The 15,555-nt window shown below is 41.1% G+C and overlaps 1 protein-coding gene across 1 annotated transcript in view; it reads right to left on the reverse strand.

The window, feature by feature from the left end:
* CAMK4 (calcium/calmodulin dependent protein kinase IV) overlaps positions 1-15,555 on the reverse strand; it is a 213,747-nt gene that overhangs the window by 8,627 nt on the left and 189,565 nt on the right. The window contains exon 8 of the mRNA XM_019450514.2: positions 3,224-3,299. Coding sequence (XP_019306059.1) covers positions 3,224-3,299 — 76 coding nt within the window. The remainder of the gene's footprint in view (positions 1-3,223; positions 3,300-15,555) is intronic.

The following is a 15,555-nucleotide window of genomic DNA, read 5'->3' on the forward strand; positions in this document are numbered from 1 at the left end:
AGGCTCGGACCAGTGTGTCCTCTCCCACCGCAGCCAGCCATCTGCACTGAGAGTCCTGCTCCCCCATAAGGAGAGAAGGGAGCCTACGTCCACACAAGGGGGCAGCTCAGCCTTGCCTGGCCCTCCAGTGCCAGCCACAACACTAGAAAAATATAGCCTACTGTTAGTTAGTCATGGAGAAATTAGCCAACGTCCCAGGCTTGGTTTAGGAAACTCTTCTGTTTCCCGTTCTGGAAGTCTAGAAAGAAAAATTACAGTTCAGAAGGTACAGTACTCAAATGCCTTTCTTACTTCTCAAACATATCTGTAAATCTGTGCACTGATGACAGAAGTAAAAAGTTTATGTCATGTCAGCCTAAAATGCCAAAAATGGAAGAACTGTGACACAGAACACACACACACACACACACACACACACACACACACACACACACACTACAAAAAGCCTTCAGAAATGGAAATATTTGAGAATCCTGACAACGGAAGTTGCAGAGGACATTAGGGTTAGGCCAACCATGTGAATGTCTGATACAGGGGAGCTCCAGGCTGCTGGGCAGAACTGTAGGGTGGGACAGATGCAGGACAGAGTTCAAATCTCTGGCCTTATCTGAGTCTGATTCTGACCTGAGCATTGTAGTAGTTGCTTTTGTCTGACGGCACAAAGGATTTAGGTGTAAAAGGTAGAGGGACCAGAATTTCTGTGAGAAATAACAAAATGGCCTTCATTTCTAGTCTACTGTCATCCTTAGAAAATAGCAAGGTCACAGCACAAAATAGCTCAGTGGAACTTTTAATTATAGTAAAGGAGATACACAGGTCCACTGGCACAGTCTTGGAGAACTTGTCCTGGTTGGAGGGCTGTGGTGGTGGTCACAGGCTACTACTGCATACTTTGAAGCAACACCTACTAATTAATGACCTTAAGTGAACCAGGGGAAGGGGCTTTGACAGACTCTTAAAATTATTTTCAGGGCTATGATGTTTCTCCAACAATCACATTCTTCCCTCTTCGTTTTCCCTGCTCAGTGACCACATTATGGGGTTTTACTCGTTCCAAATTTCAGGTTCTCAGGGTGAATGTGATATAGTTTCCTACCTCCATCTCTGAGTTCCTATACAACCTTAATGCTTACACCCCCCCCCCCCCCCATCACATTTCAGCATGAAATTGCAATTGGGTGGGCACACTGATACTTTAGGGGCAAATCTGATTCATTATTTGTGCAGTTCAGTTTTTTATTTCACATCACTGTGATATGTCACCTGCCTAATTCAGGAGCCAATACTGTCTCCTGAGTATAAAAGTGACCTCAAATGTAAGCTGAAGGAGTTCCATGATGTGGCCTCGGGAATTCGTTTTAGTGAATTAAGCACTTAGTATGGCAAAAAAATTACCTAACAGTTTTGCACTTTCATAAGAAAAAACTATGTTTCTCTACCTCTCCAAATGCTTTTCAAGCCTTTACTATATTCTGGATACACAAAGAATTCAACACTGAAACTATCTTTTGACGTTACACAGTAGCAGACAGCTATTTAATGGGTTGCTTATTAAACTTTTTTGTTTTGGCTACTGACTACTGAATATATCCAGGTGAACATAGAGTTTACTAATTTGTTTGGGGGTACCCTAGTTACCCTCTTCCTAGTCCTTATTACCCAGATACTACACTTTCTAAGATCACTATTAAATTCAAAAACAACAATAACAACAACAACACCCAAACCTCTTTCTGCTCTGGACTGAAATGTGTCTCCCTAAAATTCATATGTTGAAGTCCTAATCCCCAGTGCAATGGTATTTGGAGATAGAGTCTTTGGGAGGTAATTAGGGTTTGATGTGGTCATGAGGGTGGGCTAACTTCATGACGTGATTTGCGTCCTTAGAAGAAGAGATACCAAAGAGCTTACATTCTTTCTCTGCCATGTGAGGAAAGAGTTAGAGGACAGGTGTCTGCAAGTCAGGAAGAGAGCTCTCACCAGGACTGGACCTCCTGGCACTCTGATCTCAGACTTCCAGCCTCTGAAACTGTGAGAAATAAAATTCTGTTGTTTAAACCACCCAGTTTGCAGTATTTTGTCATGGCAGCCTGAGCCGATTAATATCCTCTCTTTCATACCTTCCAAAATCTCTACAGATTTGCATGGTATAGGTTCCAACAAGTAACTGTGTAGTGTCCTCTAAATGGCAACCAAATCTGCTTGTCTTAAGTTAAACTCCAGAACTCACTGACACCTTTCTTCTGCAGCCTCTCTTCAGCAGTCTTCCCAGACACTCCTCTGTCCTTGCTTACCTCCCTCATATTCCTCTGCAATTCCATCATGTCTTTGGCAAATTTCCTGAAACCCTTTGTTTATTCATAGCCAGGAGCTCAGGAATGGAGTGGGGGATACCAGAGAGCGAGAGATTAGCCCAACTTTTTTCTACCAGAGAAAAGGTTTCTCTGAGTTTAGGGTATTAAACTCAAGGTCCTTGAGGACCTAACACAAATAGAAAACAAAATTGATAGGCAAATTGCATTAAAAACATTGCTGACAAGAAATGTACCAGTCTGGAATTGTTTACGAAATTAAATAGCCACTTGCTTTTTAAAAAGCAATACTAATAACTAAATACTAAATAATTAATAACTAAATACTAATACTGTATTTTGATGAGATGCAAATAAGTAAAATAAGAGCATGTTTTTAATAGATGGACTTGAGTTTCATATTCATTACTATCATCAAATAATGAATTGTTCTCCAAATCTGCTACACACTGCACCGCAAAATGGGACCGAGAAAAGTCCTGGACAGTGGGGCGCCTGGTGGCTCAGTCAGTTAAGCGTCTGACTCTTGATTTCCGTTCACAGTTCATGAGATTGAGTCCAGTGTTGGGCTCTGTGCTGACAGTGCAGAGCCTGCTTGTGATTTTCCCTCTCTCCCTCTCTCTCTGCCCCTCCCCTGCTCATGCTCTCTCTCTCTCTCAAAATAAATAAATAAACATTACAAAAAAAGAGAGAAAGAGAAAAGTCCTGGACAGAAGTGCCGGTTCTAAGGAAATTATAGAATAAAAAGTAATGCTTATTTTCAGAAAATTCTATCACTGGATACATTTAGTATGTCATAGAAAATTACAAAAGTCAAAAAGTAGTCTTGCTTTGTATGAGGACTATCAGTACCTAGAAAATATTACAGCAAAGGCAAATAGAACACATAGAGGTTGCTTTTCTTCACTTACAAGATGTAGGTGATTATTCCCACAGACCACATGTCCACCTCAGGTCCATAGGCACAGCCTCTAAGGATTTCAGGTGCTGCAGAAAGAATGAATATTGTGTTAAATGGGAGTTTAAATTTAACATTTACATCTCAATAACAAGCAACAGGTAAGACATTAATTAACACAAAGTTCAGAACAGTTTTGTAACCAATTTTGTCTCCCCAAACCAAAGTGTGAGACTACAAACCCTCATGTCTACTTTAATGGGAGAAATCAAAGTCTTTCTGTGTTTGGGGTGCATAAAAATAAAGGTATTAACTTTAATATTCTACATCAGAACATTCATTCGAATCAGACAGAACTGCATCTCTGCTATAAAAGATCCCTTACTTCAGAGGGAGCTTTGTACGCAGAAAAGGAACACAAATTTACCATAATAAGGGGAAACATGCAAGTTATGCTACCTTGAGATCTAGACCTTCTTGGGAGCATGGGGCATCCATGCAAACCTGTATTTGACAGCATGCAGGGCAGGGACCAGCGTAGGGACCTGGGCGGACAGTGGGAAGGACTGGGAAGTCTCTATGCTGGAAGGTTGGAACAGGTGTTAGAAGGGGCCCGGCACATGTCTTAGTACTGACAACTACATGTAGGTTCCCAGAGAGCATCTGTCCCCAGTTTGGGATTATGAACTGAGAAAGGGATCTTCTCCGTGCACAATGAGCCTGCTCCTATTAGCCCTGCCCACCATGGTGAAAATGGAAGGTCTTCTCAGCCATCAAACGGCCCTGTAGTATAGAATGAGGAGATCTTTTCTGTTTTTATTATCTTAGAGCTGTGAAAATGGAGAGTTAACTGCGTCCAACTGTTTGCACCAAGAATTGGAGGTGTTATTTGTTTGCCTAACAAAGGAAGAAAAGGAGAAGTGAGAGTTTTACAATCCATGCAGAAATAAGGCTCGGGCCTCTAGCCCCAGAGTGGCCTATAGCCTCAGTGTTCCCATTTTGAACAAAAGTGCTGTAGATGTCAGTGGGGTCTCTGAGGGAGGAGCTGACCAATCCATGTTGAGAGCTCCTTGAGGGAGGCTTTGGGAGTGGGGGCACCACCCTCCTCCTTCCAGCAGGGGGCAGGAGAGCAAGGGAGCTGGATCCCCGATCTGCAGGCTGAAAATGTCATATTCAGAGTAGGTCATTAAAGTGAGCCCTGGAAGGCTGCTATCCTCCTGGAACTCTGAATTTGACTTAGAGGAAGGAACACAGAGGATTTTCCACTGATGTCTTCCCATACTACCCCCCTCCCCCATCCTTTTGCAATCAGGATATTCTCTTCTCTGCACAAACTGTGTTACATAAAATACAAGAGATGAAGAGCCCATACAGTGAAACGAGAGTGTGCAATGTAACACTCCAAGCAGCAATTCAGCAAGATGCACCCTTTAAAGAATGGTGTCTGGGGCCAGGAAGTTTTTCTCATCTATAGGCATATTATTCCTAGAAAATTTTCCTCTTAGAATTTAATTAACATAATTAAGAAAAATGCACGCTCGTTGCCAACACCATTCACTCCTTCAGGTTAGCTTTCGTTTTCCAGGGCAATCTGTACCCCACACATGGTTCCTTTGGGCCTCAACACTGAGCGCCCACTTGCAAATGCCTTGCTCATCAGGGTTCAGAGGAAACTCTGGTTAGGCTGCCTCTTCCAGGAGGGCCGCTGTGCTGTCTGTGTCACTGGGAGCTGTTCCAGTCAGGGAGCTGAATGCACTCACATTTAGTACGATTAGCCCTTCCCCACTCAGGTCTTCCCATCAGTGAAGTGCTGTCAAGTCCCACACTGACATTTAGACATACAGAAATCTGTTGGGGAGAGTCCTTTACATTTTCTGGGACTCGTTTTTACCTCTAAAACCTAAGTGAATTGGATTAGCTAATTTCCAAGTACTTCCAAGAGTTTGAAGCTACTAGCCACTGTGATATTAGTAGAGGGGTTGTTACTGCCAATTTAAGCAAGAAGAGAGGACAGGCACTCCACTGAATTCCCGTTCCTCTGCCGGAGTGTCAACTGTGTATGCTGGCCCCGGGCGTACCTATCCTATTGGCTCCAGGGCTCTCAAGCCTCCCCTCGGTGCTGTCCAGAGGTGAACACCCTGTCGCAGAGGTCAGGTGCTTTTTCTGGCCATTCTTGATAGCTCCCAGGTAAGGGCCCAAATGAACCGAATACCATGGAACAAAACTCTTTCTGAATCCACTTTTTAGGGCATCTGGTTTTCTTACCTGACCTGGTAATATCTGACCTCCCCTCACAGCACAGGGTGCAACCTTACCCTCCAGAGGCAACTTAGTTCCTTGTAAGGCGGTAGGCTGCAATGTGGGCAATCCCCTGGTGTGAAACACTAAACTTTCCATGGTGAGGTTAACTGAGACAAAAGGAATATAGAATGTTTTTGCCCTCCATAATAAATTTCTCTTAAAAAGAATTTATAATATTTACTAATCAGAATACAAAACTTAGGTGAAACAAACCCTAAGCATCTAGATACAATCAGATCCCATTCACAGAAACCTTTAAATATTTTCACAGTTGCTAGTTATCATAACCTTGACTTCAGGACCAGCAGAATATACTCTTGTAATCTGTCTGAACCCTTTCCAAGAGGCAGAAGCTTTCCAGAATACATTTCAAGCTCCAGCATACCAGCGCTACAGGTCTCCTAGGTATCAAATGTCCTTGCGGTGGATTCTACAAATTTGTGATTTTATTAAGGAGGGAAATACTTGACTACTTCCAACTTGGTTCAGGAAAAGACATCAGCCCACCTTTTAATGCTATAAGCACTTCCAGGTGTCCTACATATCTTTTCACCTCACTGCCCAAACAAACAAATAAGTCAAAAAAATACAGTAAGGGAGAAAATCATTTCAAGGTGTGATCCAGTTTTTAAAAATGTGTTTAAAATAATTTAGAATCCTCTTTTCTAAAAAAGTCAATAATCCTTTATTGATTTCTCTGGATGTCTTCTAAGCGGATCCAAGTTTTGTGCCACTTCGTAAGCTTATCATTCGTGTTATTGCTCATTAACACTAAATGCTACAGAGCTCATACTCCAATCTCCAACACAGAATAATTGTGGTAAATGGTCTTAGAATTGCCAAGATACCAGCCTTCACTTTTTTAAAAAGCAATTTTAACTGAATATCAAAATTATATTAAAAATTCAAACTTTATGATATTTATTTACCAACATACCACTTAGACCTCAGAGTGTTGCTTTTTCGATAAGATCATGGTACCATTAAAACTTCTAGACACTGAGGGTCCATCTACAGACTGGGATGAATTTCAGTTTATTAAATAAACTCACTGTTACTAGTTCTCGAAATGGTCCCACATAAAAAGTATGAGGTATGCCCTGTGACACTCTGACAGGGGCCACTGAGGCTAAGTTTCCCCTCTTTTTCTAAAGCCCTAGGAGAAAAGTAGAGGGATGATTTTGGTCATGGATTGCACCTTCATTTTGTCAATTCCTTCCTACCTATTGAGTTAAGACCACACATTGGCATTCTTTAGCAGAAGACTTTTTTCAAACTACTGTTAACTCTTCTGAGAAAGACAAATCCCAGGGAGACTAAGATGAGTGAAATCCACATGTTCATTCATTCACTCATTAAACAAACCATGAACTATTTATTAAGTACTTGCTGTATGATGGGCACTATGTTAGATGGTGTTGGGGGAGCAATGGGGAGTTCCAGAGAACACGTCTCTGCCACCATGGAGCTTACAGTTTGGTGGGGGAGGTAGGCATTGATCAAGAAAGCCACATGAAGAAACACAAAGTGGTAACTGTAAGTGCTTGGATGGAGGGTGTCTCCAATAGAGGGCTGACCTGGTGAGAAAGATCAAGGAAGGTGAGTAGAGAAAGCAAAGTTTAAAGTGAGATGTGAAAGACTGGAGAAGTTAACCAGGCAAAGGGGGAGAGGGCAGTGGTTGAGGAAAGAGAGTGAAGCGGGTTGGGTGGAGCTGCCACACATGCAGAGACTTTGTGGCTGGCAGGAGCGGGCAGGAGCGAGGGTGCCCAAGGAGCTGAGTGTGGCTGGAGCACAGCCCTGGGCACAGTGAAGTCCCTGTGAGATGAGCCCCTGTGAGGCAGAGGCCAGACTACAGATTCCAGGACATGAGGGCTTCTGTTTGTTTATTTGTTCTTAAATTCTCTCCTATGCTTTTGTTTTAGTGATTCAAAACACAAAGGAACAAATCTGTTTTCATCTTAAAGCCTGAATCTGACTTTGCAGAATTCCACCCCCTCCTACAGCTGAGGGAGAGCCACTGTGGAGCTTTTCACTGTACAGTCTTGTCTTGAATTGAGTTTTCTTCAGAGCACAAGTCTTCAGCATCTAGAAGTCTCTCTACACTTTGCCTCTGAGGAGTGAGCACTGAGGAAGGGATTTATCTACCAGAAGGAGAAGAGCAGTGTTTGGAAATTCTCTCCCCTTGTTGCTCTTAACATGGTGAGGAACCCAGAGGAGAATGCACTCCAGGCAGCTTCCTACAGGCAGCTGGGCAGACCCTACTCTGTGCTTTCCTCAGCACCTGTACCATGTGTGGTCCTTTGTCAGGGTGTCACAGATATTTGGTGAGAACGGGGCACAACATTTAAGCCCTGTCAAGTGCAATTTTTGCTTTGACAACAGAGAAGACAGGTCATGTCCCGGCGCCATTTTGCTTAGTGTTGTAACAAAGGGGTGAATCAGACTGGGATACAGTTGACATGTTTCCAGAAGGAGTTGCCTCTGGCTAGGAGCAGCCTTACCAGTTTACTACAGTGACTCTCAGAATACTACTGATTCCATACATGCCATGGTGTGAGAGGTTGAGAAGGGCTGAGGAGGCATGTGGGGCCTCCGTCACTTTGGGTATCTATGACTTGTAGTGTAGAGCAAGAAAGAAGTTTGAAGGATATTTTAAAACTCAAGGGATACACTTCATGACCTAACTCATCTTTTCCATTTTCCTGGGCTCTTGATCTTTTACACTACAAACATCAGTCAATCCATCTCTCACGTAGTATTTTTTCATTAAAGCTGTTTAAATAAGTCTTCCTTGCCACACGAATTGCATGATACTTCTCTTTGTATAAATCTTATAAATGGGTGAAGAAAGATAGCCTGTTTATTTTCCCCATCTTACTTTTTATTTTTTAAATAATACCCCAAAGAGGAAATCAAGTATTTGAGAACACCTAAGTACTTTCAGAAGAGGAAAAAATAAACACAACCTATTTTTATTACCCTGGGAAAGTTTTATGTCTATGAAATTCACTTTTCTATGATCCCACAGAGCCCTCCCATCTTAGAGCAATCACTATTTGTTCCGAATCTTAATCAGACTGAGTCTCCTGCTCACTTCAAAGCTGTGATGGATGCAGGCCCAGGGACAGCAAAGAGGTATTCATTCTTGAAAAGCTGCCTCTACAAGGAGGTGGAGTATCAATAAATAAACTGAACTCATCCTAATATTAACATCATGCAAGAGTCTCTTTTGGATATGGAGATACAGATATAAAGTGATGGACACGGACTTCGAACTCTGTTAAGTATGGCAAATACCATGTTTTTCTCTAATGGAGCTATAAATCTTATTGTAATTATCACTAATAATTCTCTCAAAATATTTTTATTTTGTGCATATCCTATCTGTGACAACATTCTAAATGGAACACTCTGTGGGTGTTCAGGGCCCAAAGAATACATTTTAAGCAAGTCTCCTTCCCACTTGCCATCAGTCACCCTTCCTATGACCACTTCTCCCCTGCATTCCGCCCTCACATGGGTAATAATAGAGCTGAGTCCTTAGCACAGTGAGTTCTCTGGCACAGCTGGTTCTGTTCCTTAGGTAGTCATTTACAGTTACAAAGAGGGAAGGACAGAGAATGATTTATGGTATGGGGACGCAGAAGTTAAGGATGACCAGCACATTAAAAGGCTGTTTCTAAGCCAAAGAGAACATGAAAAGTAGGCGGAAGGACAATCTCTTCAGACTCAATTTTATAAGCCGTCTCAGGTCAGAATATATTTGGTTAACTTGGATTAAATGAAGCGCTTGCCATAATCCTCAACATAGTTTACACATATAAAATATATATAGACAGACCGTGAAGTAATATTATGAATGTCAAATACTATGTATCTGCTGGGTGATGCAGAAATGAGCAACACTCTGTCTCCTCTCCCCTTGCTCCCCTGAATCCTGAGACACGGGTCAGTAGTCAGCCTCTGGGACCATTTCCCGAGCCAGGGAGGCAGCCCCTCCTTCTGCTGATAGCTTTAGATGCTAGAACACTGTTGAGTATATTGTGCCCCATATCTGTGCCTTGCAGCACCCATTCGTAATTCCTAATTCTGTCCAGTGATGCTTCCTCCACTATCTGATGTTCTATGAATAATAAACATGGTTTCTTCTCTCTGGCCTCTACTGGTGATGTTGCCCCAGGATCAGTCTGGGTTGTTTCTTCTTCTTCCCTGGAGTCTCATGAGTTTCCATAGCATCTATATGGTGACAGAGCCCCCATTTATATCAACAGACATGACCCTGCTCCTGAACCTCAAACATATATACCCTCTGCCCACATGTCATCTCCACCTGGATATCTAACAGGCATCTCAAAATCAACGAGCTCCAACCCCGTTGCTCCTCAAGTCCTCCCTATCTCAGTAAATGTGAACTCTATCCTGCCAACTGGAGCTCTTTGGTCCCCCTCCTACCTATTATTTCTCCCCTTATCATTGCACTTCACTCAACTGTGTCCTTCTTCAACCTATAGACACCCAGCTGTGTTCCTGCCTCAGGGTTGATGTGCTCTGTCCCCTCCACCTGGAATGTTCTTTCCATAGAATCTGCATGGCTTGCTCTCTCCCTGCCTCTTCCAAATCTTTGCTCTTCTGCTCCCTCATGAGTGAAGCCTTCCCTGGTCAGCCTGTCCCAACACTTTCTATCCTCTTTCCCAACTCTATAGGAATGATCACCTTTCTATATATTGACACAATCATTCTCTTTATTATTTGCCTTCTCTCACTAAAATGTACCACCCTTAAAGAAGAGATCTTGTTTGTTTGTTTGATTGATTGTTATATCCCTAACACCTAGAATAGTGCCTGGTGCATAGTAGGAGCTCAGTAAATAATTTATTAAATGAAAAAAGAATTGAATAGGTACATAACTAAAGTTCCACAGAATACACTTTGTCTAGGTCAGTACCAGATCAATACAAATACCCCGAGAGGCTCCTTTTCCTCTAGATTTAAAATTCCAAGACAGCCTGCATTCCACCAGCAGAGTCCCTGTCATCTGTAAGGTCAAGACCAAGATAAGCTACGGCCTTTCCTCACCTCTCGTGTATCTATCCCCAGCCCCACTTTTTCCTTTACCTGGCATGTGCTCATACGGATCAAGCATTGCAAGCGTGCCTGGGACAGTCATATGGTGGCTGCAGACACAGCCTATCTTAGGGAGAAAGAAGGGCCATGGTCAGCAATGGGAGATGGACCTAGGCACTCCTTACTCACCTGCTGAGCATTCTCTGCTTGCTTCTTCTCACATCCCCTGCTCTTGCCCATCGTCCACTAACCCCACAGGAGCCCCGTGTACACACATCAGCCCATCAAGCATGTTATAGGCCGTGCAACTGACATTTTACTATGTACTCTTCTGTTTTCTCTTAAGTTCACTGTAAAAAGAAAGTCACCATAGTGGGTATTTAATTAGCTCTCAGGTGAGATCATCCCTTAGCCAGTTAGATTACCAACATAATCTGACACTCTTGTTATTTCACCTTAGCTATTTAGTCCTCTAGAAATGAACAAAATACATCTTTTATGAAACTATTCTGAAAGCTTATATTTTAGATGATTAGATTTCCTTCTACTACATTAAATTTTCCTACATTGGTCATATTAGTATGTGTTCATGTAGACAGAAATCCCTTCTGTCTGACTCTAGGCTATTGAGAAATTATCTTTAATTTTGGTATAGTGAACATAATAAATTATTTCTTTAAAATATAACAATGCAGAAACAACACAGGATTATCACTCCAATGGGACTCTGGCAAATGCCAAGAGAAAATCAATTCTGAAGAGCTTCTAGACCCTGCAAATTGAATTTGGATAGACGGGCAGAAATATGAACCATGAACATACATAGTTTAATTAACTAAGCTTATGAGTAAATTAGAAATCAGTATTATACAGAAATACTCTTTTACCTAACCCTTTACCATATTGTTTTCTTTTCTACTCTCACAGCTTTACTTGTTTTTGTGACTGGCATTGATAGGCTGAACACCCGCAGACTTCCAGTCTTAAATAGTTAAACCAGTCAAGACATTTGGTAGTAATATTGCATACGTTGTGGCCTATTTATCGGGAGCCATGACCTAATGGATTTTTTTTTTTTTTTCTGAGACCTATTTCTTTTCGCAATAACAAGATGTGGAGAATCTCTTCACGGCTATTTCAGAACACTAGTCATTGATTTCATTTATCTGGATCACAGATTTTAATTTTCTGGCCTGGAGTTTATTTTCCATTGGGCACACTTCCCAGGAAATAATGAGTATTTGCTTAAACATACAGCATCTGTGATTTTTCTTTTGCAATTCACTTATAGGAGAACCCTCTGTTATTAATAGCCTAGGGCAAAGGTTCTATGAATGAGACTGAATGGATGGCTTTTCACTTTTGTATTTCCTGACAAATGACAGATGGTGTAATATAAACACCCACTCCCTCAAAAGATGTAACTGAAAAAGCCTTCCATTAAAGGTAGACACTAGACCCCGTGTACATGAGGAGAACTGACCTGGAGTGTAATCACCCTTCCAATGAGCAAGAAAACAAGCTCACACGTCTCCTCTCTGTCAACTGAAGGGGCCTCAGATACCTTTTCAAGTTAAAACTAAAGTCTGTGTGTAAAGCCATGGTTTCTGTAGGACGACGGTGATTCCCACCAGTCTCATTTCCAACTCATTGTATAAATGGGCAGTTTCCTCCCCACCTAGGTACTCTCAGAAGGGACACGCCAAACTGATGATGGCACTTACATGTATTGCAGGGAGGAAAGGCTAGAACTGAGTGAACCTCAAAGGGGCTTCAGCCTTGCCTATAAAGTCTAATTGTTTCATTACTATATGTTATTATCATTCACTATTATATTAACTAAAAAAAACAAAAACAAAAACGTTTAAACTCTGCATCTTGCCTCTTCTCTAGGCCATCCACTTCCTGTGCCCTGGTGTGACTGCGACCTTGTTTTCCCTAACTCAGCCTTTCCAGTGTTTTTTGTGTTACTATACACAGGTGTATCCTTAAAATCCTGTCCCTAACCTCTAGGCGGGGGTGGGGGTGGGGTGGGGGAAGGGATAGTAAGTGAGAGTAGTGTGGGTACTTTTGGCAGGGGGGAATAGTAAGTGGAAAATAAGCCTCCATTATTAGATGGCATTATCTGTAAGAAGGGTCTGTTTATGGCAAGGACAAGACTCTGAACTAGTATTTTTATTATCATTTTATATTAAAAAAATGATTGGATGTAGGAACAGATCGAATACATCATTCTGAGAAGCTGTTTACGGGAGTGACAGCATTCTGTGTGTACATTTCTGACATCAGAGGGACAGGAAAGAGAATTTATAATCACTTTCTAATTTGTCTTCTTTTCTCTCCCTTTTTTCCCTCAAAACCATCTGTCATAATGACATTGTCGAGATATTTGTAAGATACAGATTTGATTTTAAAATATAATTGCCCTGATTAAGAACCTTTGCTCAATCACTACTATTTACTAAAGCAAATCTGAATTCCTTAGCCTGATGTATAGGTTATTTAAAAATATGGTCCATTGTATCTTTCCAAGTCCAACTATATCTATACTGCAGTTGTGCAAAGTGCCAAAGTAACCAACAGTCCCTGAATCTGCCAGATGCTACCACTCCTCTATGATTTTTCTCTTCCTTTGCCTACTTGTAAAGAATGCCTTGTGGCTACCTCTTCACTTGTTGAACTCCTATCCAACCTTCAGAGTCCAGCTCAAATATTAGGGAGGATTAATTGTTCCCTCCCCTCTGAATACCTAGGCCTTTAGCTTGGATAAAACTACAACTTATCAACACAAACTGATTTATCGTGTATGGGTATTTTTTCTTTAATAGCCCATGAAATCCTTAAAGGACAAGACCATATGGTATTCACTCTTGAATCTCAGAGCCTCTTAGACATTCAATGTTCATTTTATCAATGAATGAATCATTCACTCATAGAATGGCTATTCTGTCACGCTGCAGGAAAGAGCTGCTCTTATCACTATTATCAAAGCCATTAAAAGGATGCTGCTATCTCTTAGTCACAGAAGGGACCCTTAGAGATGGCTACTGTAAGTTCTTCCAGATCTTCCCATTTCAGGGCTGCTAGTTCTCAGAAAAATGCTCCAACCTACCTACCTCCTAGGAATACTCAGTATTTGTACTTAGATAATGATTACTAAATTGCCCATCAGCTTTCTTCTTTTGGGAAATCCTTACTTTGTTTTATCATTCTTTTGTCAATTCTCTTTCAGTGCTACTTTTGATTGGTCAGCAGTTAATACTCACAAATGGGCAATCCCATTTGGCACATGGTACAAAATTCGGGGTTCTTTTTTTATCTTTATGGCCTTGGAGATCGGGAGGCATGAAAGAAATATAGGAGGATGACAAGGACACATGAATTAGAGAAAGGGGAAATATCTATGGCACCATTAGATGTCATGGACAGGTTGCCGGCTAACGGTTCTAAGGAAAATAAAATATACATAAATATACATAAATATATATCTATATCTATATATCTATATCTATATATAAATTATATATGTAAAACAAGAGGATGTCTATAGGGAACATGGTATACTTTAATAGTTTTTTTTTTTTTTCCCCCCCCGGTAATGGGAATCTTACTCAAGTTTGTGCTAGAGATAGTGAGCGGTCTAATGAAATACTTATGCTTAGTAACAGAACGCTGAATTCATTTGGGGCAGCAACATGTCCAGCCAAAAGACTCACTCTGGTAGTATGGAGGCTGTAACCAAGTACTGGCCAATAAGATAGAAGTGGAAGTGATGTGGAGCTTTAGCAAGTCTATTTAACAATGAAAAGGTACACCCTTTTTTCTCCCCTTCCCCCCTTCCTGTCACAGAGAATGTGGATGTAATGACTGATTTCAAGCAGCCATTTTGGACTGTGAGGAAGCATGCTAAAGAACGGTAGAGCAAGACAGAAAAGGCCTGGACCCCTGGCACTGAGATCCACAGAGCCTTACCTGGAGAACCCACCAGGATTGCCTTTCACTAGACTTTTAACATGAGAGAAATCAATTTCTATCTTCCATAAGCCACAGTTACTTGGAGATTTCTGAATTTACTCCTAATTGGTAGACTACTCTTGCCAAGGAGTTAAAGGTCCAGAACAAGAATATTTGGCACAATGTAAAGATTTAATAGAAAGACAGGTATACTTAATTCTGTGTAATTACTGGGTCTATGAACAATTGAGCTACAAGGACATAATATTTTAGATTCAGTAGGGAAATTAACTAGGTAAAAACAAAATAATAAAAAGTTTATTGTGAATATGTGAATTCCATATGTGAATATGGAAACATGGAGAAAGATGAGGAAGAATTCATAAGGCTATTAATACTGATTACACATACTTGGATTTTTACTTCCTGCAATGACTGAGTAATACTTTTGAGGTTTAAAAAACTAAAAACAAAACAAAACAAAACAAAAACATTTTAAGATGTAAATAATAACTGATAAATATTTCTATGAAGGAAAATTATATTGATTTATCTATATTGGCTTTTTTGAAGAGGGAATTGTATAAATCTGTTTTTAGGCTCTTGGATACCTAGATTCTCATCTCTGACCCACTAACAAGTAGATGTGGAATCTTGGGGAAGTCATACTCTAGAACTCAAAATGAGAAAGTTAGCAAATGAACTTTAAAGCTTCTTCTAGCACTAAAATTCTGTGAATTCAATCATATATTTGCTTCAGTGGATATCTAACTGTACCTTCTATAGTCTGATGTGCATGAATTCAAACATTGTTAAAATAAGTTAGTTACGTGGTTGTTAGGAGTGAGGACTGTCACACAGTCCATCTCTAGAGACTGGGGGACTCTGGCGGGGCAAACCCACCTGAAGCCTTTATCTTAATAAGGCTAGGCGAGTGCCGTCAATGAGGACTAGGGACTACCCCAATCTCACTATTATCCTATACGCCCTTTGAATTAATGACACACTCCCTCCTCACCCACCCTC

Source organism: Panthera pardus, unplaced genomic scaffold (assembly GCF_024362965.1).
Source record: "Panthera pardus isolate Hobbes unplaced genomic scaffold, ASM2436296v1 HiC_scaffold_2, whole genome shotgun sequence".
Lineage (NCBI taxonomy): Eukaryota > Metazoa > Chordata > Mammalia > Carnivora > Felidae > Panthera > Panthera pardus.